The sequence below is a fragment of the Papio anubis genome, chromosome 9 (assembly GCF_008728515.1).
Source record: "Papio anubis isolate 15944 chromosome 9, Panubis1.0, whole genome shotgun sequence".
Classification (NCBI taxonomy): domain Eukaryota; kingdom Metazoa; phylum Chordata; class Mammalia; order Primates; family Cercopithecidae; genus Papio; species Papio anubis.
This window is the reverse complement of record NC_044984.1, coordinates 52,245,099-52,270,265: the sequence shown is the minus strand read 5'-3', so window position 1 is coordinate 52,270,265 and position 25,167 is coordinate 52,245,099. Positions and strand designations below refer to the sequence as shown.

At 51.7% G+C, this 25,167-nt stretch overlaps 4 protein-coding genes across 7 annotated transcripts; 2 read left to right on the top strand and 2 right to left on the bottom strand.

The window, feature by feature from the left end:
- Positions 1 to 339: 339 nt before the first annotated feature.
- On the top strand, positions 340 to 5,453 carry LOC101009903 (25-hydroxyvitamin D-1 alpha hydroxylase, mitochondrial). 2 transcript variants are annotated; one of them, XM_003906687.4, is made up of 9 exons: positions 340 to 1,472; positions 2,120 to 2,310; positions 2,819 to 3,021; positions 3,107 to 3,307; positions 3,392 to 3,564; positions 3,766 to 3,938; positions 4,139 to 4,217; positions 4,505 to 4,702; positions 5,046 to 5,453. In XM_003906687.4, the coding sequence occupies exons 1-9, from the start codon at positions 1,278 to 1,280 to the stop codon at positions 5,157 to 5,159; spliced, it is 1,527 nt and encodes a 508-aa protein (XP_003906736.1). In that variant the 5' UTR covers positions 340 to 1,277; the 3' UTR covers positions 5,160 to 5,453. The 2 variants fall into 2 exon arrangements, with proteins under 2 accessions (XP_003906736.1, XP_009179356.1); XM_009181092.3 differs by having other exon boundaries at positions 3,392 to 3,938.
- A 2,736-nt stretch (positions 5,454 to 8,189) lies between these two features.
- On the bottom strand, positions 8,190 to 13,508 carry MARCHF9 (membrane associated ring-CH-type finger 9). 2 transcript variants are annotated; one of them, XM_031650586.1, is made up of 5 exons: positions 12,727 to 13,011; positions 12,386 to 12,455; positions 11,515 to 11,670; positions 10,287 to 10,479; positions 8,190 to 10,025 (listed from the first exon to the last, which is right to left on the bottom strand). In XM_031650586.1, the coding sequence occupies exons 4-5, from the start codon at positions 10,315 to 10,317 to the stop codon at positions 9,691 to 9,693; spliced, it is 366 nt and encodes a 121-aa protein (XP_031506446.1). In that variant the 5' UTR covers positions 10,318 to 10,479; positions 11,515 to 11,670; positions 12,386 to 12,455; positions 12,727 to 13,011; the 3' UTR covers positions 8,190 to 9,690. The 2 variants fall into 2 exon arrangements, with proteins under 2 accessions (XP_031506446.1, XP_003906737.1); XM_003906688.4 differs by lacking the exon at positions 12,386 to 12,455 and having other exon boundaries at positions 12,727 to 13,508.
- Positions 13,509 to 16,094: 2,586 nt separating this feature from the next.
- On the top strand, positions 16,095 to 20,627 carry CDK4 (cyclin dependent kinase 4). Its single transcript, XM_003906690.3, has 8 exons — positions 16,095 to 16,436; positions 16,874 to 17,110; positions 17,266 to 17,401; positions 17,519 to 17,686; positions 17,844 to 17,953; positions 19,341 to 19,391; positions 19,530 to 19,665; positions 20,233 to 20,627. Exons 2-8 carry the CDS (start codon positions 16,893 to 16,895, stop codon positions 20,323 to 20,325), a joined length of 912 nt encoding a protein of 303 aa, XP_003906739.1. The 5' UTR covers positions 16,095 to 16,436; positions 16,874 to 16,892; the 3' UTR covers positions 20,326 to 20,627.
- TSPAN31 (tetraspanin 31) lies at positions 20,616 to 23,986 on the bottom strand. 2 transcript variants are annotated; one of them, XM_003906692.5, is made up of 6 exons: positions 23,655 to 23,986; positions 22,945 to 23,112; positions 22,608 to 22,688; positions 22,144 to 22,275; positions 21,723 to 21,836; positions 20,616 to 21,636 (listed from the first exon to the last, which is right to left on the bottom strand). In XM_003906692.5, the coding sequence occupies exons 1-6, from the start codon at positions 23,715 to 23,717 to the stop codon at positions 21,562 to 21,564; spliced, it is 633 nt and encodes a 210-aa protein (XP_003906741.1). In that variant the 5' UTR covers positions 23,718 to 23,986; the 3' UTR covers positions 20,616 to 21,561. The 2 variants fall into 2 exon arrangements, with proteins under 2 accessions (XP_003906741.1, XP_009179350.1); XM_009181086.4 differs by lacking the exon at positions 23,655 to 23,986 and adding an exon at positions 23,474 to 23,493.
- Between the last annotated feature and the right edge of the window lie 1,181 nt (positions 23,987 to 25,167).

Sequence of the window (25,167 nt, the reverse complement as noted above, 5' to 3'; positions counted from 1 at the left end):
TAATTTTTTTTAGAGACAGGCCCTCTGTCTGTTGACTAGGCTGGAGTGCAGTGGCACAGTCATAACTCACTGCAGCCTTGACCTCCTGGGCTCCTGTAATCCACCTCAGCCTCTCAAGTAGCTGGGACTATAGGCACGCGCCACCATGCCTGGCTAATTTTTGTATTTTTTGTAGAGACAGAGTTTCACTGTGTTGCCCAGGCTGGTCTCAGACTCCTGAGCTCAAGCAGTCTGCCCACCTCAGCCTCCCAAAGTGTTGGAATTATAGTGATGAACTGCCGTGCCCAGCCTAATTTTTAAACTTCTTTTGTAGAGACAGAGTCTTGCTGTGTTGCTCAAGCTTGTCTCAACCTCCTGGCCTCATGCCATCCTCCCGCTTCAGCCTCCCAAAGTGCTGGGATTATAGGCATGAGCCACCATGCCTGGCTCTGTGGAGGATTCTGATGCTGAAAGTAGAAAGGGGCTGCTAACCAGAAAGCCCCCCAGAGGAGACCGAGTCAGCTGGGGAATTAGAACATCCACATCCATGTAGTTCCTCTAACAGCCCAGAGACAATCTTAGAACTTAACTAATGTACAAAAAGTTTCTTCATTTCTGCCTCTCAAGCCCCAAATTTCCATGTCTGGCAGAAGTGGGCTTACACACCCAAGAGGCCCCCTTATCCTCAAGAAAGAAAAATGGAGGTTCTAGGAGCCATTTTAGCCCATTAACCCACCTGCCATCTGCCTAGTATATGTTAGGTACAGGAGGAGGGGGAGATGTGGCTAGTGCAGGAAAATAATGCAGAGAAGAGACAACCCACTGAGCCAAGAATGTGGGGACAGTTACAGCTGTGCCTCCCCTGCTTCCCTTCCCGGAGGAGCTGAAAGATGGGGAATTCCTGAGGATGGGCCTAAAGGGGCTGGGCTCCCTGGTGGAAGTGGTGGGAATATCAGAGACTGACTAGTGTAGCTTGGTCACTTAGTCCGTACTAAAAAGCCTTATAACCTTTCCTAGGATGAGACTTTTAGGCTCCTAGACTAGGGCACTCTCCCAGGAGGAAAGTCTTAGGCCCTCCCTCCCATGAGGGTCATTGCAACACCCACGGGAGTCGTGAAGTCAGCTCCAGCCCCGCCTACTGTTCCTGGGTGCTAATCCCCAGCACAGACCACTCAGGAGGAGGGATTGGCTGAGGAGCTTGGAGAGGGGGCGTCATCACCTCACCCAAAGGTTAAATAGGGGTTCAGACTAGGTGCTCAGGAGAAGCGCATTCTATCGCGGGCACCCGGAACCAGACCATGACCCAGACCCTCAAGTATGCCTCCAGGGTGTTCCATCGCGTCCGCTGGGCTCCCGAGTTGGGCGCCTCCCTAGGCTACCGAGAGTACGACTCAGCACGCCGGAGCTTGGCAGACATCCCAGGCCCCTCTACGCCCAGCTTTCTGGCTGAACTTTTCTGCAAGGGGGGGCTGTCGAGGCTACACGAGCTGCAGGTAGGAAGGGACGTCTTTCCCGAGACTGAGTGCTGGGAAAACTGGCTTTGACAGCGTCAAAAAGGACTGACTAGTGCAGAGCAAATGTGGGAGAGCCAGAGAGAACGGATACCCATGAATTAAGGAAAAGGCGAGTTGAGGCTGGGGACGGTGTGGCTCGACCCGCATAGAGTCCGTCCCGACTCTTAGCAGAGGGCGCTGGGAAAGCACTTTCTCGCTGTCCTGAGGTGTGGAGATCCTGCAGATACAGTGCAAGTGCGCGGGAGGCGGGAGCACGCGGTACCCTCCGCCTGCGTGGGGCTTAAAGCTACATGGGCTCGTTTTCATTTACTGAGAATTCGTCCTGAGATGGACAATCTAGACATGGAACTTTTAGAGATTTCTGCTCGACCAAGGTGATCAGAGAGGTCCTGAATGTCTGCCTTGCGCAAAGTTCCTGTTTTGCCCATCGCACTCAAACTTTCTAGGGATGGGAAGTGAGAGAGGAGGAGTTTGCAGTATCAAAGGCATGCAATAGCTAGCTGGGCACCCTAGAAGGAGCAGAAGCTCCCTCTTCCCAAGCCCAGTCAACACCCTTGGCGTGGGCACAGGTCAAGCTGAAAGTCCCCGCCCAGGTATCCAAGTGTCCGCTGCGCCCCCTCCCCCAGGTGCAGGGCGCCGCGCGCTTCGGGCCGGTGTGGCTAGCCAGCTTTGGGACAGTGCGCACCGTGTACGTGGCTGCTCCTGCCCTCGTCGAGGAGCTGCTGCGACAGGAGGGACCCCGGCCCGAGCGCTGCAGCTTCTCGCCCTGGACTGAGCACCGCCGCCGCCGCCAGCGGGCTTGCGGACTTCTCACCGCGTGAGTCTTCTCTGCCCCCAGAAAGCCAAACACCCTGCAGCGGCCCTCTCCTGCTGCGGGTCCCGAAACTATCGGATTTAGGGGCATGGTGGGAGGTTGGCTGTCCTACTCTATCTTTGGTCATCTTGGGGTTCCCATCCCAGTCTACTTCACCCACACTCGGGTTGAGCCCCAACCTCACTCCCCGCCTACCTCCTTATCATTTGAGACCAGAATCCTGGGAACTGGGGGAGCCAGAGGAATTGGGTTAGGGTACCAGGATCTGGATGGAATGAATGTAAGGTTCTGTGATTCAAGTTACCCGGGAACCCCAGCCCCTGCGGGCAGGAAATGAGTAAAGAGGAAGGGGGTTGGAAGACAGGCGCAGGCCGGTGTAGGTTTCTGTACCCCAAGGGGGCAGACGCAATCCCTTTCCTGGCCACCACAGCCGAATGCGCTTCTTCACTACAACCAGTCCCGTCGAGCCGTCCCCACCTCCCCGATGCGCACTCTCTCCTCAACCCTGCAGGGAAGGCGAAGAATGGCAAAGGCTCCGCAGTCTCCTGGCCCCACTCCTCCTCCGGCCTCAAGCGGCCGCCCGCTACACCAGAACTCTGGACAACGTAGTCCGCGACCTTGTGCGGCGTCTGAGGTGCCAGCGCGGACGTGGCACGGGGCCGCCTGCCCTGGTTCGGGATGTAGCGGGGGAATTTTACAAGTTCGGACTGGAAGGTGAGTCCCAGGACAGAGCTGGGCAGGCGTCGAGGGCGCCCTACCGGAGCCTCCTTGAGCCCTGACGGCGCCCCCTCCCGACAAGGCATCGCCGCTGTTCTGTTTGGCTCACGCTTGGGCTGCCTGGAGGCTCAAGTGCCGCCTGACACGGAGACCTTCATCCGCGCGGTGGGCTCGGTGTTTGTGTCCACGCTGTTGACCATGGCGATGCCCCAGTGGCTGCGCCGCCTCGTGCCTGGGCCCTGGGGCCGCCTCTGCCGAGACTGGGACCAGATGTTTGCATTTGGTAAGGCACAGGACGAGGTGAGAATGGGGGAATGTAAAGCGGTCGAGGGGTAGCGAGGTATTCACGTGCCTTCTACCTACGCAGCTCAGAGGCACGTGGAGCGGCGAGAGGCCGAGGCAGCCATGAGGAACCGAGGACAGCCCGATGAGGACCTGGAATCTGGGGCGCACCTGACCCACTTTCTGTTCCAGGAAGAGTTGCCTGCCCAGTCCATCCTGGGGAATGTGACAGAGTTGCTACTGGCGGGAGTGGACACGGTTAGGTTCTCCCTCCGTGCTGTGAGTCTGTTCCAGGGCTTAGCCTCCCCAGACTCCGGGACCATTTTTCTGTTGCAGGGGGTCCGTTATGGCCACGTAGACCAGCTTGGCTTAACACCCCGTAGCTCCAGACTGTTCCATAATCTGCACCCTCTGCTGGGTTCCCACACCCAACACCTCTCTTGCTTTCACGTTTCTCAGGTGTCCAACACGCTCTCCTGGGCTCTGTATGAGCTCTCCCGGCACCCTGAAGTCCAGACAGCACTCCACTCCGAGATCACAGCTGCCCTGGGCCCTGGCTCCAGTGCCCACCCCCCAGCCACTGTTCTGTCCCAGCTGCCCCTGCTGAAGGCAGTGGTCAAGGAAGTGCTAAGGTGAGGGGAAAGGAGAGGAGGAACAAGAGGAAATGCCAAGGAAGGCTGCGGAAGCAAATAGTGGATGGAAGCAGGGAGATAGCAGAGAAAAATGGCACTCTGCTACTGGTCAAAAAGGGTTTGGAAGTTGGAAACAATGAGAAGAAGGCTGCAGCCCCTAGCCTCACCTTGCTGTCTCCATTTTGTGCTTTGCAACCTAGACTGTACCCTGTGGTACCTGGAAATTCTCGTGTCCCAGACAAAGACATTCATGTGGGTGATTATATTATCCCCAAAAATGTGAGTAGAGCCTATGCACCCTTTCTACTGAGCCATTCCTCACTATCTTAGGCCCCAGCCCTGTTCTCAAGCACTCTCCTAAAAGCCCTTCAAACACTCCCCTTGACCCCTCTCTAGGATATGCCTTTCTGGGATATAATGGGACAGTGGAGAGATCCTTCCAAAAGTAGCCCCAGAAAACTTCCCCATCACCCACCAGGACCTGCCTTTGTCCCTGTCTGAATATCCTATTCATGCCTGCCCCCATTCTGAGCACAAACTGACAAGTTTGTTTTTCTTCCCACCAGACGCTGGTCACTCTGTGTCACTATGCCACTTCAAGGGACCCTGCCCAGTTCCCAGAGCCAAATTCTTTTCATCCAGCTCGCTGGCTGGGGGAGGGTCCCACCCCCCACCCATTTGCATCTCTTCCCTTTGGCTTTGGCAAGCGCAGCTGCATGGGGAGACGCCTGGCAGAGCTTGAATTGCAAATGGCTTTGGCCCAGGTAAGTGCTCTAGATTTTATACCTTCCCCAGGCTGGAGAGACCCTAACCCTCTAAAGTTGTGAGATCTTTCCCCTGACAAACATAGGAAATCATGTAAGACCTGGTAGAATGAATATTCTAAAATATGATAAGCCCATTATAGGCCTGGAGTGTAAGTGAGGGTATTCAAACTATTTTTTCCCTTCCACAATCCCTCATCCTTATTAACCAAGGAGTCCCCTACTGGCCACAGGTGCCACCCAATCATTGACCATTCTAACACTAATAATGCATGCCCTTTACCAATCAATCCCCCCACTATAGATATCTTTCACAGTAGTGCTCACCTTCTTCCCTTTCCAGATCCTGATACATTTTGAGGTGCAGCCTGAGCCAGGTGCGGCCCCAATCAGACCCATGACCCGGACTGTCCTGGTACCTGAGAGGAGCATCAACCTACAGTTTTTGGACAGATAGTCCTGTGGAAAGAGGCTGTCATCATCACCCTTTTGTTCATCGTAGGGATAATATTTTTTGTAGGCACAAGACCAAGAGATACATCTGCCCCTAAGGCCTATCTGACCAAACTGGGTAGAATGACCATAGTGAAGTGTGAGGCAGCCCTGACCAATGTGTGAAGTATGCACTTGGCCTGACTCAGTAGGCCAAGTGAGAAAACCATTGTCTCTCTCCATGCTCGGCCCTTCTGATCATGTATGCATCCCCCAAGGATGAAATCAGATTTTAACTAATAATGCTGGATGGCCTGAGGAAAGATTCACCCGCCACTGTTTTTGGGCTTTCATAGTGTTCATTGATGCTGCTGGCTAAGCACTTATCAAAGCATAAGCTCAGTAACTGTGCATCTGCTCTGTACCTGGTTGGTCCTTCCTCTTTGCATGTAAGCTCTTTGAGAGGAAGGATGAAGCCTTATTTGTTTTTTATGTCCCCTGCCAGGGCCCATCTCTGACTGGGTGACACCATACACATTCTTAGATTGAATCTGAACCATGTGGTGGAAGGGATAAGCAGCTTAGTAGGCTCTGTCTACCCACTTCCTTCTTTGTCTTGCCCATAGGAAGGTGAATCTGCCCTAGCCTGGTTTACAATTTCTTACAACTCTCCTTTGCTCTCTGGCCACTATTAAGTGGGTTTGCACCATCACTTAGTTCTCAGGCAGAGACATCTTTGGGTTTGTCCCTGCCCAGATCTCTGGCTTCTTTTTTATATTGAAAAGTTTTAAATATTCATAAATTTTAGAATAAAAAGTCAAGGCCGGGCGCGGTGGCTCAAGCCTGTAATCCCAGCACTTTGGGAGGCCGAGGTGGGCGGATCACAAGGTCAGGAGATCAAGACCATCCTGGCTAACACGGTGAAACCCCATCTCTACTAAAAAATACAAAAAACTAGCTGGGCGAGGTGGCGGGCGCCTGTAGTCCCAGCTACTCCGGAGACTGAGGCAGGAGAATGGCATAAACCCGGGAGGCGGAGCTTGAAGTGAGCTGAGATCCAGCCACTGCACTCCAGCCTGGGTGATAGAGCGAGACTCCATCTCAAAAAAAAAAAAAAAAAAGAATAAAAAATCAAATATTCCATTCTTGACTTTGACTTATTTCTCTCATATTACCACTTCCTACAAGACCTGGAGGCAAGACCCTAACCCTCCCATCTCCCACCTTGGTTTCTCAGGTCCTGGGGGTGACCCCCATAACAATGGGAGGTCTGGATGCCTAGAAGAGTAGTTTGTAACACAAACCCAGACATGTTTCTGTCTGTAGTGGGAACGGCCAAGTCTAGTCTGGCTTCCTGTAAGAGATTAAGGGGTGGGGGGTGAAAAGTAACTGCAGGGGCTAAGCTGTAAAATCGGCCAGGAGCTAGGGATTTGCAGAGATTGCTGACTTTGGTAAGCAAAGTGCTTTTGGACTGCCAGGATTGAAGGAAGTCCTAGATTGGTCACTGCCCTCTCTGGAATAGTTCTTCCAAGATAATTTCCTTCAGATGAAGGGATACAAGCAGAGAAGTGGAATCAGACCGACAGAATGAAAGCTGAGTGTGGGGGTGGCCAGAAGCCCTGGGGCAGTGGGCAGAGGGAGCCTGTTTCCCTAAGTCAGCATTCTCTGGCCCCCCAGAGGCTGGGCACAGCTCTCCTCTTGTGATGTATACAGATTAACTCATCTTCCATCCAAATAAATCTCTCAGCACACTGCACAGTTCCTTCTGCATCCCAGATTACCCTCCCATGTCAAGACTTGCCCCACTTCCCCTACCCCTCACCCTATTCCAATTAGCTGGGTGTAAATGGAGATTTCACTTCATACTTCTTCCTCCTCCACACCTTGGTCTCCTGGCCTAGACATGGCTCCCTGACCACAGAAACTCCATTTAGCCACCAGGCCTTCTGCGGGGGCATCTAATTATGCAAGATCTACAGAGGGGCAGGGAGGACCCAAAGGCTTGTACAAAGATCAAGGTTTCTGTGCAATTTTCTGACCTTCTCAACTCCTTCCCTACTGTATACTCAGTCTTCACCCCATCCCTCTATCACTGAACTCAATTTGAACGTAAATGACCAAATTTTTAACAGATTTGAGCTTTGAGGGAGATAAAGCCCAGCTTGTGGTCAGACCCTTTCTCCTGGAATCAGTGATGAGAATTCTGCCCACTCGTACTCTCTATTTTCCAGTGAGCAAGTAGGAATGCCCACTTGAGGAGGGCAGTAGTTCCCATGACCTCTTTCCTGGACAATGATCTTTTTAAGTTGGAAAAAGGGAAGAAGAGGAGACCATACTGATTGCTGGCCCCAACCCCCATACCAATACTTCCATTAGTGCTGAAGGAGAGGGGAAAGTGTCCCACTTCGCCTCATTTTAGGACCCAGAGTGTAAATGGATACAGTGTGTTTGTGTGTGAGTATGTCTATTTTCTTTGGTATGTCTAACCTTCCCTGCAGATCTATCACAGAGGACAGCTCAGGCTTGGCACAGGAAGCTCCACATGTGTCCTATATGCCTGAGCCCTACCTGCCAGTATAGATAATAGTAGTCACTCTGATTTGCAGTCCCCCATTTGGTCCCCACCAGCTCTTCTGTGAATGGCAAATCAGGAAAGTCTGGCCTTTCTGTCTCCCAACTTGGGGGGTATAGAGGGTTCTCTCTCTGGGGAAACAGTTTCCTACTGAGCAGACGGAGGACTCAGTCTCAGCTCCCTATCCACTCTACTCCTTCAGAAATTGGAAGTTATATACTTCCACACTTTGAAATTACTTGAACCCCAGTCCAGCTTTAGTTCCTACATCCCTAGGTTAGTCGGGATGCCAGCACCATGGACAGCGACAAAGACCCCTTTTGGGAGAGGCGAGGGGATCAAGGTTTCCTGGGCAAGTATATGTGTGGGCCTTTACAAGAGAATCATTTTCTCCAAAACATCCCCAGGGAGGAAGGAGGCAGAGCAGAACCTTCCCTGAGAGAAGGATCAATAATAAGAAAGGCCTCCAGATCTAACTTTAGCTGTGAATGAAGGAATTATTTAATTGCTGATGAATGGTTTACTTAAAAAAACAGCATCATTCATATAATACACAACCTCAAAGTCACAGAAGAAAGTGCCCAGCCTTCAGGCTGACCCACATTTTAACCAGTCTTTCCCAAATCTTTTCTCTATAAACAACAGTCCTCTATGCTGCTGCCTCCAAACATAATGCCATCCATTAATACCACTAGCTGGGCACACCGGGATCAAACCTGTGACCCTAAACTGCCATAGAAATAGCTTAAACTGGGGTTGGAGACTCATAACTGAGGCGGGGGTTCCCTCCATCTGACTCCAAATGAGTCCAAATTCACTCCACACTGCTTTTCTGGGTGAGCACAGTACTTGAGAAGGGCTAAAAGAACCCAGATGATCTCCAGAACAAGGCGGATGGCTCCAGCCTTCCCCAGCCCATAGGCCCAAATATTTAGTCAGAGGAGTTCTCATTCTTACAAATAATCACCATGCTTCACATTTGCAATGTCTATTTTCCCTCATATTTCCATACCTATTATGTCACTCAACATAAAATTCCAAGATTCTGTGCAACTTCAGATGAAAAACACATTTTAGAATTTGTTATACCAGCTACTATTTGAAATAAATGAACCATCAACTAGTCTAGAAATCTCTTTATGTCATTGCTGATTTTCTTTGCAACGACATCCAACCTGTCCCTCATTTATCCTCATTCCAACCATATGAGGTAGACAGGAAAACCATAGCTAAGAGATTTTTTTCTAAATCATACAACTCATAGGTGGCAGGTTCAGGTCTACCCCTTAGATACCTCTGAGTGCTGCCACCTAGCAGCCAACATGAATTATTCACCAGCAAGTGGGAGTCACACCTACAACTCGGAACCCACTGCTGCATTTGGGATTTGCAACCTGTGCAGAGAAACCTCCCCACACCTCCCAACCCTCCAGAAAAGCCCCAGATGAGAAAGGAGTCTCCATGTGCATATAAATGATTCTTTATGCCCTTCCCCCATGCAATGGGGGATGGAGCAGGGGGAAGTCCCCCGCCCTCATGCAGGGAACGGGAGGTCAATGTATACTAGTCTTATTGCCAGATGCCCTGTGGCCATGGGGTGGGGAATAGGGGTCTACAGCCCCTTTCTTCTGGCATTGGTCCCCCTTCACCAAGTCGCCATGGTGGAGCTGGGGGGCTGGAGGCCCTAGGAGCTGAGGTAAAGACGGTTCTCTCCAGGGAAGGAAAGCTGCTCTCCCCGCCTGCCCACCGGCCATCTCTGGATGAGTGTGAGGAGCTGCCAGTGGGTACTGAAATGTCATCCAGGTGTCTCTACCCAGTGGGCAGTGAGGCCAGACAATGTCTCCAGCTTGAGGCTGCCCACAGAGATCCTAGGTGATGGGGGCAGCATGCCCCAAACACCTTGTCGAGCTGGTACCTCCAGCAGTCATGAGAGCTCTTCTCTGACTGATGCATTGACTCAAGATCCCTGCTCCTGGAGTCCAGTTCAGACTGTAGTGACCCTCATGACAACCTCTCGGCCAGAATGGGAGCTGGAACGGGTATCTGGTGGCCGCAGCTGCCCAAGGAGGTGCAAGATTGTATAACCGCAGCGCTGAGGCAAGAGCGTCCGCATGCGCTGGGCAGCTGGGGGGCGGCTGGTGGCCCCAGAGGTGGGGCCCGTCCGTGAGGTCCTGGGGCCCAGCTTCCCTGCCGTCCCTCCCCCTGCATCTCCTCCTATGTCCTTGGTCTTGTCATAATTTAGGACCTTCCACTGCTGGTTCACTGCCTGCCAGCGCTTGAAGATGCGGTAGACAGAGGAGCCTTCATGGATGATGAGGCCTGAGCAATAGGGATAAGAAATACAGGGTTAACTGTGGCCTAGATCTAGGCCAGAGGTACTTAAGCAAGCATTTCTTCAGAGTGAGAAGATACAGTTGCAAAGGGCCCTGGAGAAGCAGGGAAGTGGGTTGAGGGGGCACCAGGATAGCCCTAAAGGCCCCCAGTGGCAGAAAATAAGGCCATGAAACTGAGGGGATGGGCAGGGGAGTCAGGTGTGTAAGAGGAAGATACAGAGCAGGTAAAGGAGAGAGGTGCCCTCACCTATGCAGACGACATCCATGAAGCCATACATGCCGTAGCAGATCTGAAAGAGCAGATCCTGTCGTTGCCACTTGGCTGAAGGGCTGAGTGAGGACCAGATGAGCCAGGAGATGCTGGCAACCAGGAAGAGCGAGCCCAGGACTATGGCAGCAATCTGGACCTTCTCGATGACCGTCAGGGAGATGGCCTGCCACTGTGTGGGAGAAAGGGCTCCAAAGAGTCCCACAAAGGGATGGAGGGCCAGGTGATGGGTGGCCCTGAAAAGCAGGGTGCTCCAGTAACCTTCCCTAAAACCTTCAGGCAGGATCAACATCTGTCTTCTCTGTGCCTTCATTAAATCTAGATCGTGGCACTTGTCTGACACCATTTGTCTGTCTTATTTTAAAAAGGCAGGATTGGGCAAGTGCTCTGAAACCAAAACATCTAGATTTGAATCCCAAATCTTGACTCCATCACTTACTGGCTAAGTAACCTTGGGTAACTTTTCAAATCTTTGTGCATCAGTATCCTCATTTGTAAGAGGGGATAATAACAGTATCTAACTATTAAGATTATTGTGAAGATTAAAAGAGTTAATACACACCAAAACTTGACACAGAAAACACTACACGTTTGCTATCATCATCAACATCATTTTTTCTTTTCTTTTTCTTTTTTTTTTCCCCTTCGAGAGGGAGTCTTGCCCAGGCTGGAGTGCAGTGGCTGTGATCTTGGCTCACTGCAACCTCTGCCTCCCGGGCTCAAGGATTCTCCTGCCTCAGCCTCACGAGCAGCTGGGATTACAGGCAAGCGCCACCACGCCCCGCTAATTTTTGTATTCTTAGTAGAGACGGGGTTTCACCATGTTGGCCAGGCTGGTCTCAAACTCTTGACCTTGTGATCCGCCCGCCTCGGCCTCCCAAAGTGCTGGGATTACAGGCATGAGCCACCGCGCCCGGCATTTTTTCTGTTTTCGTTTTCTTTTCTGTGTCTGTGTGTGTGTGTCGGGTGGGGAGTGGTGGTTATTCCAGTGCCTAGAACAGTGCCTGGAATGTAAGTGGCACCCTGTAAATGTTTTTGTGAATAAATTAAGGGAGGAAGGATATACAGACACACAGGCGACTGCAGTAATTGGTGGGGAAGGGTGGCTTTGGGAAAAGAGTAAATGAAATAGGCCTCCTGGAAGGTTCCTCATTCTAATAGCTAAAAAGTCCCCGCCCAGTCTCTGAGTCCTCTCCTTGCACCTCACCTGCAGTGGGTTCTTGGTGCTGATCGCCAGAACCTGGTACTTGAAGTAGCAGAGCTCACAGCTCCAGGAGCCCCTCTCGCTGATCCAGCGGATGAGGCAGGGCTGGTGCGTGCAGCGCACTGAGCCGTCGCAGCGGCAGGGGCTCAAGAGCTCCCCCTGGAGGAAGAGTGAGGAGGGACCCTGTCAGCCATCACCACCCCGACCCCACTCGGCCGCGCTCCCAGACAGGGAAACCTCTTCAGGTCACTTGCCCACGTTAAAAAACTCAGGCCTTTCACCCAAGACAGGGCAAGAGGCTAAGTAAGGCTGCAACAGAAAATAAGTTTCCCTTGGAGATCAAGGGAAACTTCCCATACCAAAGAGATGAGGGATGGAAAGGGATGGGGGGATTAGAGGGGAGAAGGACTGGATCTTCTCTTTTCCTAGAATTTGGAATGGGTGGTCTTTAAGACTTCTCAAAGGAAAGGCTTCCTCTTAGGATCTGGAGGGAGGAGAGGGTTAGAGCTTCTGAGCCATGTTTTCCTTCCCCCACCCCATCACTGTAAAGTTACTTCACAGATCTGGTGCAAACCGGGATGGGTTACGGTCCTCGGTTTCCACGTATAAAAGGGAGAAATTCCGGAGGTGGGAGTGAAGGGTGTTTCCCTTTAATCAAGGAATCAATTCTCACTACAGAGACACCCTCCTAGCACTATTCTGGGACAACTTTGCCCATAAAATTTTAACAAAGAATACTCTTTAGAATGAGATAGAAAGTTGCAGGATGGGAAGTGAAAAAAAGTACCCCATAGGGAGAAATACTGAGCTAAGCAAGGGCGCTGGCTGGGCCCCTCCCTTCTAGGTGGGCACAGAAGCACTCTTTTCTGCCCACCTGCAAGAGAACAGGTCCCCTCAGCTTACGGAGACCCTGGGGCGAGGCAAACAGGAAAGAACAGCAGTCCCTGTTAATGGGTGAGATGGATTTTGTGCTCTCCGGGGAGAAAGCCCCACCCCTTCCTGGGGACCCTTGACCCTCCAACACAAACAAGCGCTCCAGGAGTCCCCTGCCAGCCCCTCGGCCTCACCCCATTCCCACTCCGCCTCACCCCATTCCCACTCCGGGTCCTGGGGCCCGCCCAGCCTCCTTAGGCACCGCCTCTGCTCGCAGTCTCCGCTGACACCCCAGGTGCGCGCCCCCACCCCTCCGCGCCCGGCCAGGTGCCCAGGCCTGACCTGCTCCGGGCCCTGGAAGCAGATCCGGCACTGAGGGGTTCGGAGTCCGCTGTCCAGGCTGCTGCTGAGCGACAGGGCGTCCAGTGCGCCCGGGGGCGGCAGCGGCGGCGCGGGCGGCGGCAGGGGTCCGGCCCGCGGCTCCTTGTCGCCGGCCAGGCCCCGAGCCCGCGGCTCCGACCCGTAGTACTCCTCCTCGTCGCCGTCGCCGTCCCGGGTGGAGCAGCCAGCGAAGGGCGCCCAGCCGCAGCCGCCTCCCCCGCCCCCCCGGGGCTGCGGCTCGGCCCGGGGCCGCCCCCCGCCTGTCAGAACCAGCAGCTTCAGCTCGTTCAGAAACATGCGGAGCCGAGACTTGAGCATCGTCCGGGCGCTGGGGCGGGGGGCGGCGTGCAAGGGGGGCTCGCTGGCGGCGGGGGGAGGGGAGAGGACAAGGCCGGGAAGGGGGCGCGCGCTGGAGAGCCGAGCCGGGCCGGGGTCTTCCGGGCCTGCGACCGCTGTTCACTGCTGCCACAGCCGGGGCTCCGGTGCTTACGGGGCCGAGCGGGCTGGCGGCCCGGGGGCGGCGGGGTGGGCGGCCATGGCCAGGGCAGGAGGCGGGGAGGGGGGCTCAGGGTGCCGCACCCCGCGGGTCTGGGTCCGGAGCGGGCCGGGCCCCCGGGGTTACGCGCCCGGGTCCTCCTGCGGCGGGGCCGCCCCCCATCGCCGTCCTCCCGGTCCCAGTCCCCCTCCGGCTCCGGGATCAGGCTTGGCTCGGCCCGTGCGCTCGGCGGTGGCAAATGGCGGCTCCTTCCGGCGGCGGCGGCGGCGGAGACCCCCCCGGAGCGGCGGGCGGGCGGGGCGGGCGGGGCGGGCGCCGGGGAGCGGGTGAAGGATGGAGGGAGGGGCGGGGCGGAGAGGGGGAGAGCAGAAGGGGCCGCGGCTGCGCATCCCCGCCCTGCCCCGCACGAGCAGGTGTCCCCAGGGGCGGGGGCAAGTGTGAGAGCCCGAAGAGGGTGGAGGAAGGGGAGTGGCCAAGGAAGGGGAGTGTGCACACGAATAGACTAGGTGTGTGTCTGGGAGTGGGAGATGAACGGGTGAGCATGGAAGGTGAGTGGTCAAAGGACGCAGGTGTACCGGGGAGGGAGAGGCTTGTGCAAAATGGGAATGTGCAAAGAAAGAGCTGTTAAAGCGTCGGAGGTGTGAAGGAGGTACACGGGCAAGGGAGGGACTCAAGCAATATACACTTTACCCAAAGGGCTGAAAAGTGTGCTCGATGGGGACTGGGAAAGAGCGGTGTGAAAGGAATGGAGTCGCGTTGTCTGAGAAACAGAAGCCTGTGACTGTAATGTGTGAAGGAGGTGAGTGAGCAGGGGAGGTAGAAGTGCTAAAGGGATGGGAGTGTCTTTCCTGGTACTCTCCTGCCCTAACCTCTACTGCATTGAAGTGAACAACGCACACACTTACCCTTTGCTCTTATGGAGCCTTCACTCTGAGAAAAAGCTCTACCCTCATCACATTTTTTTCTGCCTTACACTTACATTCTCCCTCTCCTTCCCTTTGCAAAGCTGAGGGAAAAGGGATTCCAGGGGAGCTCATTGGGTCAAACGCACTGGGAAAAAAATTAATTAGTGAAAGAGTAATTAACAGAAGAAGGGAGGGGACAGAGCCTGGGACAGACTGCCAAATTAAGGTTCCTCAATAGAAAGTGATGGAGAGACAGTAATGTTCCCATGAAGTATTCAAATGTTTTGGATGGACTAATGAATGAATCAGAAAAAGAGGCTGGGACCCAAGCAGACAGAGAAGACGGCTTCTGTTGTAAAGAGAGTAAGGTGCGAAGGGCTTATGTGGAAGGTGAGGCTGAAGTGGGGAATGCTGGTGTGGGAAGGGAGTTTGAAAAACTTAGACACTTATCTTCGCCTCCAGAAGGCTTACAAAGCACCCACCCCTAGCAAGGTAGCCAATAAAACATTCACCTCTTGAGCCCCTTAGTCAGTTCAGTCCTTGAGATTTTTCTTACTAGTGTTTCAGCTGCCCTTGCCAGGAGGGGCCCAGGGCTACAAGTATCAGGATGGAAAGAGGAGGCATCTGTATTAACATGTATTCCATTTTGCTCTAAATCACGGTTTATATTCATCTTCTAGTTTGAACTCTTATATTCTCAGCCAGATGGTTAAGGAAAACAAGTTAGAGTGGAAGGAGTGGCAAATAGGGTAATAAAATGGCTTTAGATTTTACACAAATTCTCACAAATGAGACACTAACTGCTTTCCTCCTTTACTCCCATACCCTCAAAGGGCTGGGACATGAAGACCTTGGAGCCAATAAAACAAAGAAAGTAGGAGAAATCTACCTACGTCTACCTCGGTGTCTGTGGGCAGAGGCCATTTGGGAAAAAGTGTGTTCTGGACACCGCTAAGTGCTAAGAAAGAGGCACTAGGGAAAAAGAGGGAAGCACAATGACTCCAAATGAGCAGTCACAAGGTTTACAGAAGGAGACATGTCATTTTCATTCATTGTGGTGGTCTGGAGGGTGCAGGGGGTGTGGTGGTAACTTTCTTGCACAGGTACACTCCTGTGTCCATCTTATATATTACATGTAATAAATAATATATACATACATATATACATAGAAGTATATATACACATATATAAATATCACATAATCATAGAACCGTCCTACTGGGAAAAAAAAATTAAAGGTCAAGTATTCCTGTCTCCTGCTTATTAATAACTTCTCTGCCAGATGGCCTCAGGTCTTTGCATTAACACTCCCAGGGAGATTTGGAAGTTGAGAAAAGAGGGGGCATTACCTTGTCACTGAACCTGTTGGATTACTGTATTAATCTGCCTTCTGTCCGTCCTTTAATCGTAGTTTTACCCTCAAATGGGCATTGTTTACTCCCTATTTTAGAAGACCCCATTGTTGACTACATCTTTCTAGATAGTCGTACCACTACTTTAAAGGGCCAGTGACAGACACCAGAAACAAAATAAAAACCCACATACACACTGGAAGCAAGCACTCAGTAAAATGTTGTAGAATTAATGAATGAATCAATGACACAAATGAGAGTAAGTTTTATCATGGTGGAGCGAAAAGGTGACAGCATCACCTCTGGTACCCCAACTCCCATTCCCTCCCCAATGTAGACAGGCTGAAAGACCGGTAGTGAGACTGGAGTTCAGCCTTCAGACCGGTAGTGAGACAATCCTTCAGCCGGGAGTTGGGCTCTGGGTGGCCTAGGTTGCCATGGCACCGCCTCGGGCTCCACCCTCTCTTGTCCCCCTTACCGCGCCCCCCCGCGGCGGGGGTTGTGGCAGCCAGTCACGTGCCCGCCGCGTAACCACACCTCTGCTCCTCAGAGCAATGTCAAGCGGTCACGTGTGATAGCAACAGATCACGTGGCTACCATCGCCCCTCCGCCCCCTTACACTCTTCGCCCTCCTCCCCGTCAAAGCGGCTCCTGGCCACCCCTCCGCGCATGGGTGGCGGTCACGTGCCCAGAACGTCCGGCGTTCGCCCCGCCCTCCCAGTTTCCGCGCGCCTCTTTGGCAGCTGGTCACATGGTGAGGGTGGGGGTGAGGGGGCCTCTCTAGCTTGCGGCCTGTGTCTATGGTCGGGCCCTCTGCGTCCAGCTGCCCCGGACCGAGCTCGGGTGTATGGGGCCGTAGGAACCAGCTCCGGGGCCCCGATAACGGGCCGCCCCCGCAGCACCCCGTCCTGGCGTGAGGTAAGTGCAGTCCCTTCCCGGGAATGAGAACCAGTGCCCGCCCCCCTCACAGTTTTCCACGCGTTCGTTTCTCGAGCTGGTTATGGAGGGGTCGCTCAAGGGCGGGAAGTGGGGCCTTTGTGGTCATTGGAAAGTATAATTTTAGGGACTGAGGTGTAGGATCTTCGATGCAAGGCATGTGTCATGTGTGATCTTTGTGCAGGGCGCGATTGTCCCAAAGGAAAATGCGTTTTTTATTGCAGGGCCTCACGTGGCTGGAGGGGTTGGTATTGAGTCATTGTGTTATCTCTGGGGCCGGCCCCAAGGAAGACTGCGAGCGGGGGATGGGATGCTAGTGTTGCTCTTTGTGCTTTTTTTTGGGAGTCCTTTTGTTGCTGCAGGCTCATACCATCCTAATTCTGTAAGGGACTTTTGGTGATAGGAGTCTGTGATTGTAGGGTCGCCCTTGATCTGAGAATGGCTACCTCTCGATATGAGCCAGTGGCTGAAATTGGTGTCGGTGCCTATGGGACAGTGTACAAGGCCCGTGATCCCCACAGTGGCCACTTTGTGGCCCTCAAGAGTGTGAGAGTCCCCAATGGAGGAGGAGCTGGAGGAGGCCTTCCCATCAGCACAGTTCGGGAGGTGGCCTTACTGAGGCGACTGGAGGCTTTTGAACATCCCAATGTAGTCCGGTGAGAAGGTGGTGACGAGGGGAGTGGGGAGTAAAGGGAAAAGACAGCCTATAGGTGGGGTGTGGTGATCTGTAGAGAAGTGGGGACCCTGAGGAAATAATGAGAGGCCATGTTGGGTTAAAGGGGATTGAAAAGTGAGCATTTACTCTGGCCAGGCTGATGGACGTCTGTGCCACATCCCGAACTGACCGGGAGATCAAGGTAACCCTGGTGTTTGAGCATGTAGACCAAGACCTAAGGACGTATCTGGACAAAGCACCCCCACCAGGCTTGCCAGCCGAGACCATCAAGGTGAGTGGGGTTGGTAGGCATTGAGAGGTGGTTTGGGACCTTTGTAGTAAAACCTCCTGGAATTTCAGGTATGGTGCCTAGTTTCCAGTGCATCTGTACCTCCCCCTTCTAAACTAGGATTTGATGCGCCAGTTTCTAAGAGGCCTAGATTTCCTTCATGCAAATTGCATCGTTCACCGAGATCTGAAGCCAGAGAACATTCTGGTGACAAGTGGTGGAACAGTCAAGCTGGCTGACTTTGGCCTGGCCAGAATCTACAGCTACCAGATGGCACTTACACCCGTGGTCAGTAGAAAGATGGTACCAAAATGGGTTCTGGTTGGGAGTAGGAGAGTGATTGCCTGTAGCAATTGAGAAGTCATGTGCTTCATGTGTTCAGTCAAGCAAGTTGTGTTTTGTGGTAACCCATGGAGTCCCCATCCATTCTTCCTATTCTCTTTAGGTTGTTACACTCTGGTACCGAGCTCCCGAAGTTCTTCTGCAGTCCACATATGCAACACCTGTGGACATGTGGAGTGTTGGCTGTATCTTTGCAGAGATGTTTCGTCGAAAGTATGGGACCCACATACCCTGGACCACCTTGAATTCCCCAAATTGCTTGTTCATAAACCACGTCCACACCCTGCCCATTCTTTCTTTTTCTTTTTCTTTTTCTTTTTTTTTTGAGACCAGGGCTTGCTTTGTTGCTCAGGCTGGATTGCAATGGCATGATCACAGCTCACTGCAGCTTCAACCTCCTGGGCTCAAGTGATCCTCCCATCTCAGCCTCCCAAGTAGCTGACACTCCATGCCCAGCTAGTTTTTTAATATTTCTGTAGAGAGGGGGTCTCAGTATATTGCCCAGGCTGGTCTTGAACTCTTGTACTCAAGCAGTCCTCCCACCGCTACCTCCCAAAGTGCTGGGATTACAAGCATGAACTACTGGACCTGGCCCCATTCTTTTACTTGCATACTACTGACTACTTTGCCCATAGCAGAAAGCTCTGAAATGTTCTAGAATTAGGAACTTCATATCCCTTTATTCTATTTATTTATTTATTTATTTTTGCAATAAGGTTTCACTCTGTCACCCAGGCTGGAGTGCAATGGCCCAATTACAGCTCACTGTAGCCTCTATCTCCTGGGCTCAAGCAATTCTCCCGTCTCAGCCTCCTGAGTAGCAGAAACTATAGGTGCATGCCACCATGACTGGCTTTTTTTTTTTTTTTTTTTGAGACGGAGTCTCGCCTTGTCACCAGGCTGGAGTGCAGTGGTGCGATCTCAGCTCACTGCAACCTCCGCCTCCCAGGTTCAAGTGATTCTCCTGACTCAGCCTCCCAAGTAGCTGGGACTACAGGTGCGTGCCACCACGTCCAGCTAATTTTTGTATTTTTAGTAGAGACGGGGTTTCACCATGTTGGCCAGGATGGTCTCAATCTCTTTTTTTTTTTTTTTTTTTTTTTGAGATGGAGTCTGGCTCTGTTGCCCAGGCTGGAGTGCAGTGGCCGGATCTCAGCTCACTGCAAGCCCCGCCTCCCGGGTTCACGCCATTCTCCTGCCTCAGCCTCCCGAGTAGCTGGGAGTACAGGCGCCCGCCACCTCGCCCGGCTAATTTTTTTTTTGTATTTTTAGTAGAGACGGGGTTTCACCGTGTTAGCCAGGATGGTCTCGATCTCCTGAACTCGTGATCCGCCTGCCTCAGCCTCCCAACGTGCTGGGATTACAGGCGTGAGCCACTGTGCCCAGCAATTTTTTTTTTTTTTTTTAAGAGACAAGGTCTTGCTTGCCCAGGCTGATCTGGAACTCCTGGGCTCAAGCAGTCCTCTCACCTCAGCATCCCAAAGTGCTGGAATTATTGACCTTTATTCCCTGTGCTTTCTATTTTGGGCCACTAAGCAGTAACCATTCAACTAAGATATCTTTGAAAATGACTGCTACCTTATGTCCCTTCTCACCTTAGGCCTCTCTTCTGTGGAAACTCTGAAGCTGACCAGTTGGGCAAAATCTTTGAGTAAGTGACCAACGTGGGAGAAAAAGGTTTTCTATTCTGAGTCCTCTTTCTGCTAAGCCCAGGATGGCAACTGGCTCTGCGCCCATGGGGATGGGAACTGGAGGACCCTCCTGACCAGAGTTCTCCTGTCCCCCACAGCCTGATTGGGCTGCCTCCAGAGGATGACTGGCCTCGAGATGTATCCCTGCCCCGTGGAGCCTTTCCCCCCAGAGGGCCCCGCCCAGTGCAGTCGGTGGTACCTGAGATGGAGGAGTCGGGAGCACAGCTGCTGCTGGTACTGGGGATGGCTGTGGGCATAGGGAGAGACTGGGGAAAGAAATAGAGCAGTGTGCAGGGCCCTGGCCACTGTGGTTAATGAAACTTGGTTGGTAGATGGGCTGTAGTTTTTATTACAGCTGCAGATGGCCACCCACAGAGAGGGATGTGGAAGAGAACCCATCCTGGCTGGGCGTGGTGGCTCATGCCTGTAATCCCAGCACTTTGGGAGGCCAAGGTGGGCAGATCACCTGAAGTCAGAAGTTGGGAGACCAGCCTGGCCAACGTGTTGAAACCTTGTCTCTACTAAAAATGCAAAAATAAGCCGGGCGTGGTGGTGCACGCCTGTAATCCCAGCTACTTGGGAGGCTGAGGCAGGAGAATCACTTGAACTCAGGAGGCAGAGGTTGCAGTGAGCTGAGATCATACCATTGCACTCCAGCCTGGGCAACAGAGCGAGACTCTGTCTCAAAAAAAAAAAAAAAAAGAAAGAAAAGAAGAGAGCTCATCCCAGGTATTGTCATGGGTGGGTAGAAGTCTCTCTCAGTTTTCTTCATGGTTTTCTGACCTTTGCCTCTCCCCTCAGGAAATGCTGACTTTTAACCCACACAAGCGAATCTCTGCCTTTCGAGCTCTGCAGCACTCTTACCTGCATAAGGATGAAGGTAATCCGGAGTGAGCAATGGAGTGGCTGCCATGGAAGGAAGAAAAGCTGTCATTTCCCTTCTGGACACTGAGAGGGCAATCTTTGCCTTTATCTCTGAGGCTGTGGAGGCTCCTCCTCCATCTTTCTACAGAGATTACTTTGCTGCCTTAACATTTCCCTCCTACCTCTCCTTTTGAGGCTTCTCCTTCTCCTGCCCCACTATTTCTCTACACTAAGGGGTATGTTCCCACTTGTCCCTCTCCCTACCTTTATATTTGGGGTCCTTTTTTATACAGGAAAAACAAAACAAAGAAATAATGGTCTTTTTTTTTTTTTTTTTTAATGTTTCTTCCTCTGTTTGGCTTTGCCATTGTGCGATTTGGAATAACCACTTGGAAGAAGGGACTTTCCTGCAAAACCTTAAAGACTGGTTAAGTTACAGGGCCTAGCAAGTCAGTGGAGCCCCTTGACTGACAAAGCTTAGAAAGGAACAAAAATTGCTTCTTTGAATATGGATTTTAGGGCAGGGCACGGTGGCTCACACCTATAATCTCAGCACTTTGGGAGGCCAACGCGGGTGGATCACCTGAGGTCAGGAGTTCGAGACCAGCCTGACTAACATGGTGAAACCCTGTCTCTACTAAAAATACAAAATTAGCCGGGCATGGTGGCGCACACCTGTAATCCCAGCTACTTGGGAGATTGAGGCAGGAGAATCGCTTGAACCCGGGAGGCAGAGGTTGCAGTGAGCTGAGATCATGCCATTGCACTCCAGCCTGGGTAACAGAGCAAGACTCAATGTCAAAAAATATATATATATATATATAGATTTTTAAATGGCTTTTTTATATTCACTGAACTTTCTCAAACTGGGTCCTGCTTATTACAGGAAAGAGCTCTTGGTGGTTTTCTCCTTGGCTCTGTCCCTGATTTACCCTTAGAGCCACACCCCAGGGTATGTTGAGGTGATCCAGCATATGGACGGAGGAGGGGAAACAGCTAAGAATGACTCCAGCCCATCCTATGTACCCTCAGAAGCTTCCCATATCCTCTTGGAGAGAGAGGGAGAAAGTTTTTCCTTTTATTCCTTATAGTCTGGCTCCCACTAAAATATGTCAAGGCATAAAGTCTTGCTATTCCATCAATTTTAGAGGATTTGACAAGGGGCCTTTCCTTTTTCTCAAACCAAAATGGTTACAGACCCTAGATATTCCCTAAGGGAGGAAGAGAAAGCTTAGAACAGAAGAGAAGTCAGAAGGATCCAAAGTCTCATAGAAAGGCACTGGGGTTGGCTCTAGGATCCTTCTGATTCCGAAATCTCATTGCTAGCCAAACACCAAGGATCTGTAGGAACAAAGGGAGAGAGAAGCATCAATCAATTATCAGTCTCAAGTTGAAAAGGATGTGCGTGAGGAAACTGGAGAATGTACCTCTGTAAAGCTAAAGAAGAGTCCAACACCCCCTAGGATTTTCAGGGCTTCATCTGAATGCTTAAGAAACTTTTCTCCACACATCTGGCATGTAGGGCTCTGGCTCTTGCAGATCTGAGGATAAAACGTGTGTGTGAAGAATGCAAAGTTGCTAATGTAAAGTTGCTAGTCACCAATACCTACGCCGAATGTCTCTAGAAACTTTCCTGTTATCTGACCAGCGTCCTACAAACTAAAATCCGACTTGGCTAATTCCCCAGCCTCTTTATCCACCCCCACCGCCCACCAATACACAGCCCCAATACAAGAGGGCTTCTCGAGAGAGAAACAATGACATTCGAACTAAATTTGCCAACTTGGGCATTGTCCTTACCCAGTTTCCTACCTCCCCTGGCTGCTGCACCACCCCCAACACACTCACTGCAGTGCAGAAATCATAATCTTGTTGATACAGGGTTGTGAGGTTGAATAAGCCACAACAATCAAAACTTCTTTCCAGTTCATCCCGAGTCTTGTTGCTCATGACCCACCAAGAAGCATTGATGACATCTGTCTGGAGGATATGGGCAGAGAGAAATTAAGTCTCCCTACATGCCAGTATCAGTTCAAGTGCCTCAGTTTCCCTAGTCCAGCAAAAGAAGTCAACCAGAAGCATAACGGTGTGCCACAATTATAGACACAATAAATATCTACCTTTTCAGGTTCTCTAGATCATCCTCATGAAAAATTAACCAGACATTCCAGAGGAAGCAAATAGCCCAAGGGGCCAGAAGCAGTGCACCTAAGGATGATCTTTGGGTAGCTGGGGCCAGACTAAGGAAGGAGTTTGAGGTTAAGAGGAAAATTTTAAAAAGCAAGTAAGTACTTGAAAGGGTACTGTCTTACCTGTTTGCTTCGGTTAATAGCCAGACATGAGCAAGAGATTACAAATTGGAAGATGAAGACCAAACCAAGGATGATCATGTACTGAGAGGAAAGGTTATGGAAAAAAGTCCTAGATTCCTTTATGTTCCATCTATAACTGGTCTCATCTGTTCATAGAACTTATACCACCATGTCAAATTGAAAGCAATAAAATCAGCTCTTGTTTCGTAGATTATGGGACAGGGCAGGGCAAGGAGACATGTCCAAGATCCTTGAGGTCCCCTACCCTTTTAACATCTTCCATAGATGACAGCCCTCCCAAGAGCCCAGTTGCCCCCATCACTTCAGGTCAGGATACAAAGAATAGCAGGACTTGGTGGTGGTTGACAGCACCCACCAGTCCAGCCACTGCGATAAGGAGAAGGAAGACTCCCACAGCAATGACTCCGCCGATGATGTGGATGCTGGACACCAGACCCAGGCCCTTGCCCCAAGCAGCCACTCCAATGAGCAACAAGCTCACCAGCTACAAAGAAAGAGCAGGATACATCTCAAAAATTCTAGCATGAGCACGGCCCAAGGCCATTACAAGAGGACTTGGGGGCGGGGGTGGGGAAGGAATAATAGAATGGTGTGTGAATGGGAGGGAGGGGGGTGGGCGGGGCGGGGGTGGTGCTATCGCCACCAGGAGCATCCCTGGGGATTCCCAAAGGTTAGAATGGCTGGGATGGGGTATAGGGGGTGGCAGGGATAGTACTATGAATACAAAAGCTGAACCCTCAGGGTCATCCTATCACTTCTACTTTGGGAGAAACTGAGGTTCAAAGGAGGGAGGGATGGAACTTATGCCCACGGCCTTAAGTTCATTCCCCCACCCCCAGACAAACCCCTTCATCGACCGGTAGTCTTCCCTCTCCCACGGAAGTCCCCAGGAATTCCCTCTTCGCCGGAAGTTCCTGGGAATCTTCCCGGAACCCCTATACACCCCTTTCCCCACCGGAAGTACCCTGGAGATTCTCCCCACGAGGCCTTTCCGCCCGAAAGCTTCCCCCACCTCCAAAACCTCACCATGTAGACCACGTTGAGAGCGCAAAGCGCATTCTTGGAGCAGGCAAAGCCGCCGCAAACCATCTCCCCAGCTCTGGGGACCCAAGTGGTCCCAAGGACTTGGGGGGAGGGTATTGGGGACCGTCTTCCAGGACCCCGACAGCTTCTGTCTCTTTAAATCGAGGCCAGCCAAACCCAATTCTCTGCGCCTGCACCGTCCCTCCCCTGCCTCTGGATTGGCGAAATGCGTGGCTAATCCTGGACGTCCAAGGCCTGCCTGCCAATCAGCCCGCATTACGTCACTGACCCGCCTTCTGTCCTCCTCCTCTTGTTTTTTCATTGGGCGAAACTGAAAACTAGGGGCAGGGCTTCTAGAGATTCTCTCAGGGACAACAGTCTAAACTCCAAAAGCTTGAGTTGAAAGCTGAGCTTTCTGTGGTTGGAGTTAGGAGAGGGCTAATTCGAGGGAGACGGCTCTGGAGGAATTTAGGTGAAGGGGACACGGCGGGAGGGGCAGGTGGGGGGCCGCTCCGAGAGCTGGGCAGAAAGGGCTCCACCGGTAGAAGGAGGGCCCTTCCGCCCTCCCTTCCCCCTGTGCTGCAGTGACTTCATGATGACGCCATTGTTTTGTTAATGCGTCACACTCGGGAACACCCAAAGGAGCCACATATTGAGCTTATTTAGCCCGGCAACAGAGTCCGCGGGTTGGACACGGCAACACCCAGCAAATCATCATACGTTTGTGTGTCCGCCAGTACCCATGTCCTCTACCATATACCCTCCTAAAAGGGGTGTGAATATACCAGAAATTCAGTATGGAAATAGCGTCCTCAGGCCAGCGCATTCCTGTGTGTGGCATTGCCACAAGTGCACACACGGGTGTGCTCAGCATTTTCAGAGTACACGCCTGATCCAGGGCTTGCAAAAAATGACAAGCAAGAGGAAGAGTCTTGGATATAAATAAATATAAGGGGAAGGAGTCTCCACCTTTTCACTTACGGGTGGACTGATCAGTAACTTTATTATCTAGTAAGTGCTTTGACAAACCGTCCTTTTCACGGGGGTAGGGAAAGGCATAATCCTTCTCTCCCCAGGAGAAAGAAACAGTAGGAACAAAAAAGAAAACCCTCTAATCAACTCAACAGAATGATTTATGTTTGTGTGTACTTAGATTCTATAGTCTACTGCCACAGTCAGATTGCCACTTGGATTGCCACTTCTAGCTGTGTAACCTTTGGCCAGGCACTTAGAAACTGTCTGTGCCTGTTTCCTCATCTGTAAAATGGGGATAAATAACAACACACCTACCTCTTGGGTTGTGAGAATTAAATGAGTTAATATATGTAGAATACTTAGAAGAGTACCTGGCACATAGTAAACACTCAATGTTAATTATTACTTTTCAGGTCATTTTACAGGTTCCTGTGGGCAATTCCAACCTTAATTCCCTTATCTGTAACTACACGGTATTGATATAAACTTTCAGAAATTAATATCAAAAAGGTATGCAGAAGAGATATTTGACAGGGCCAGA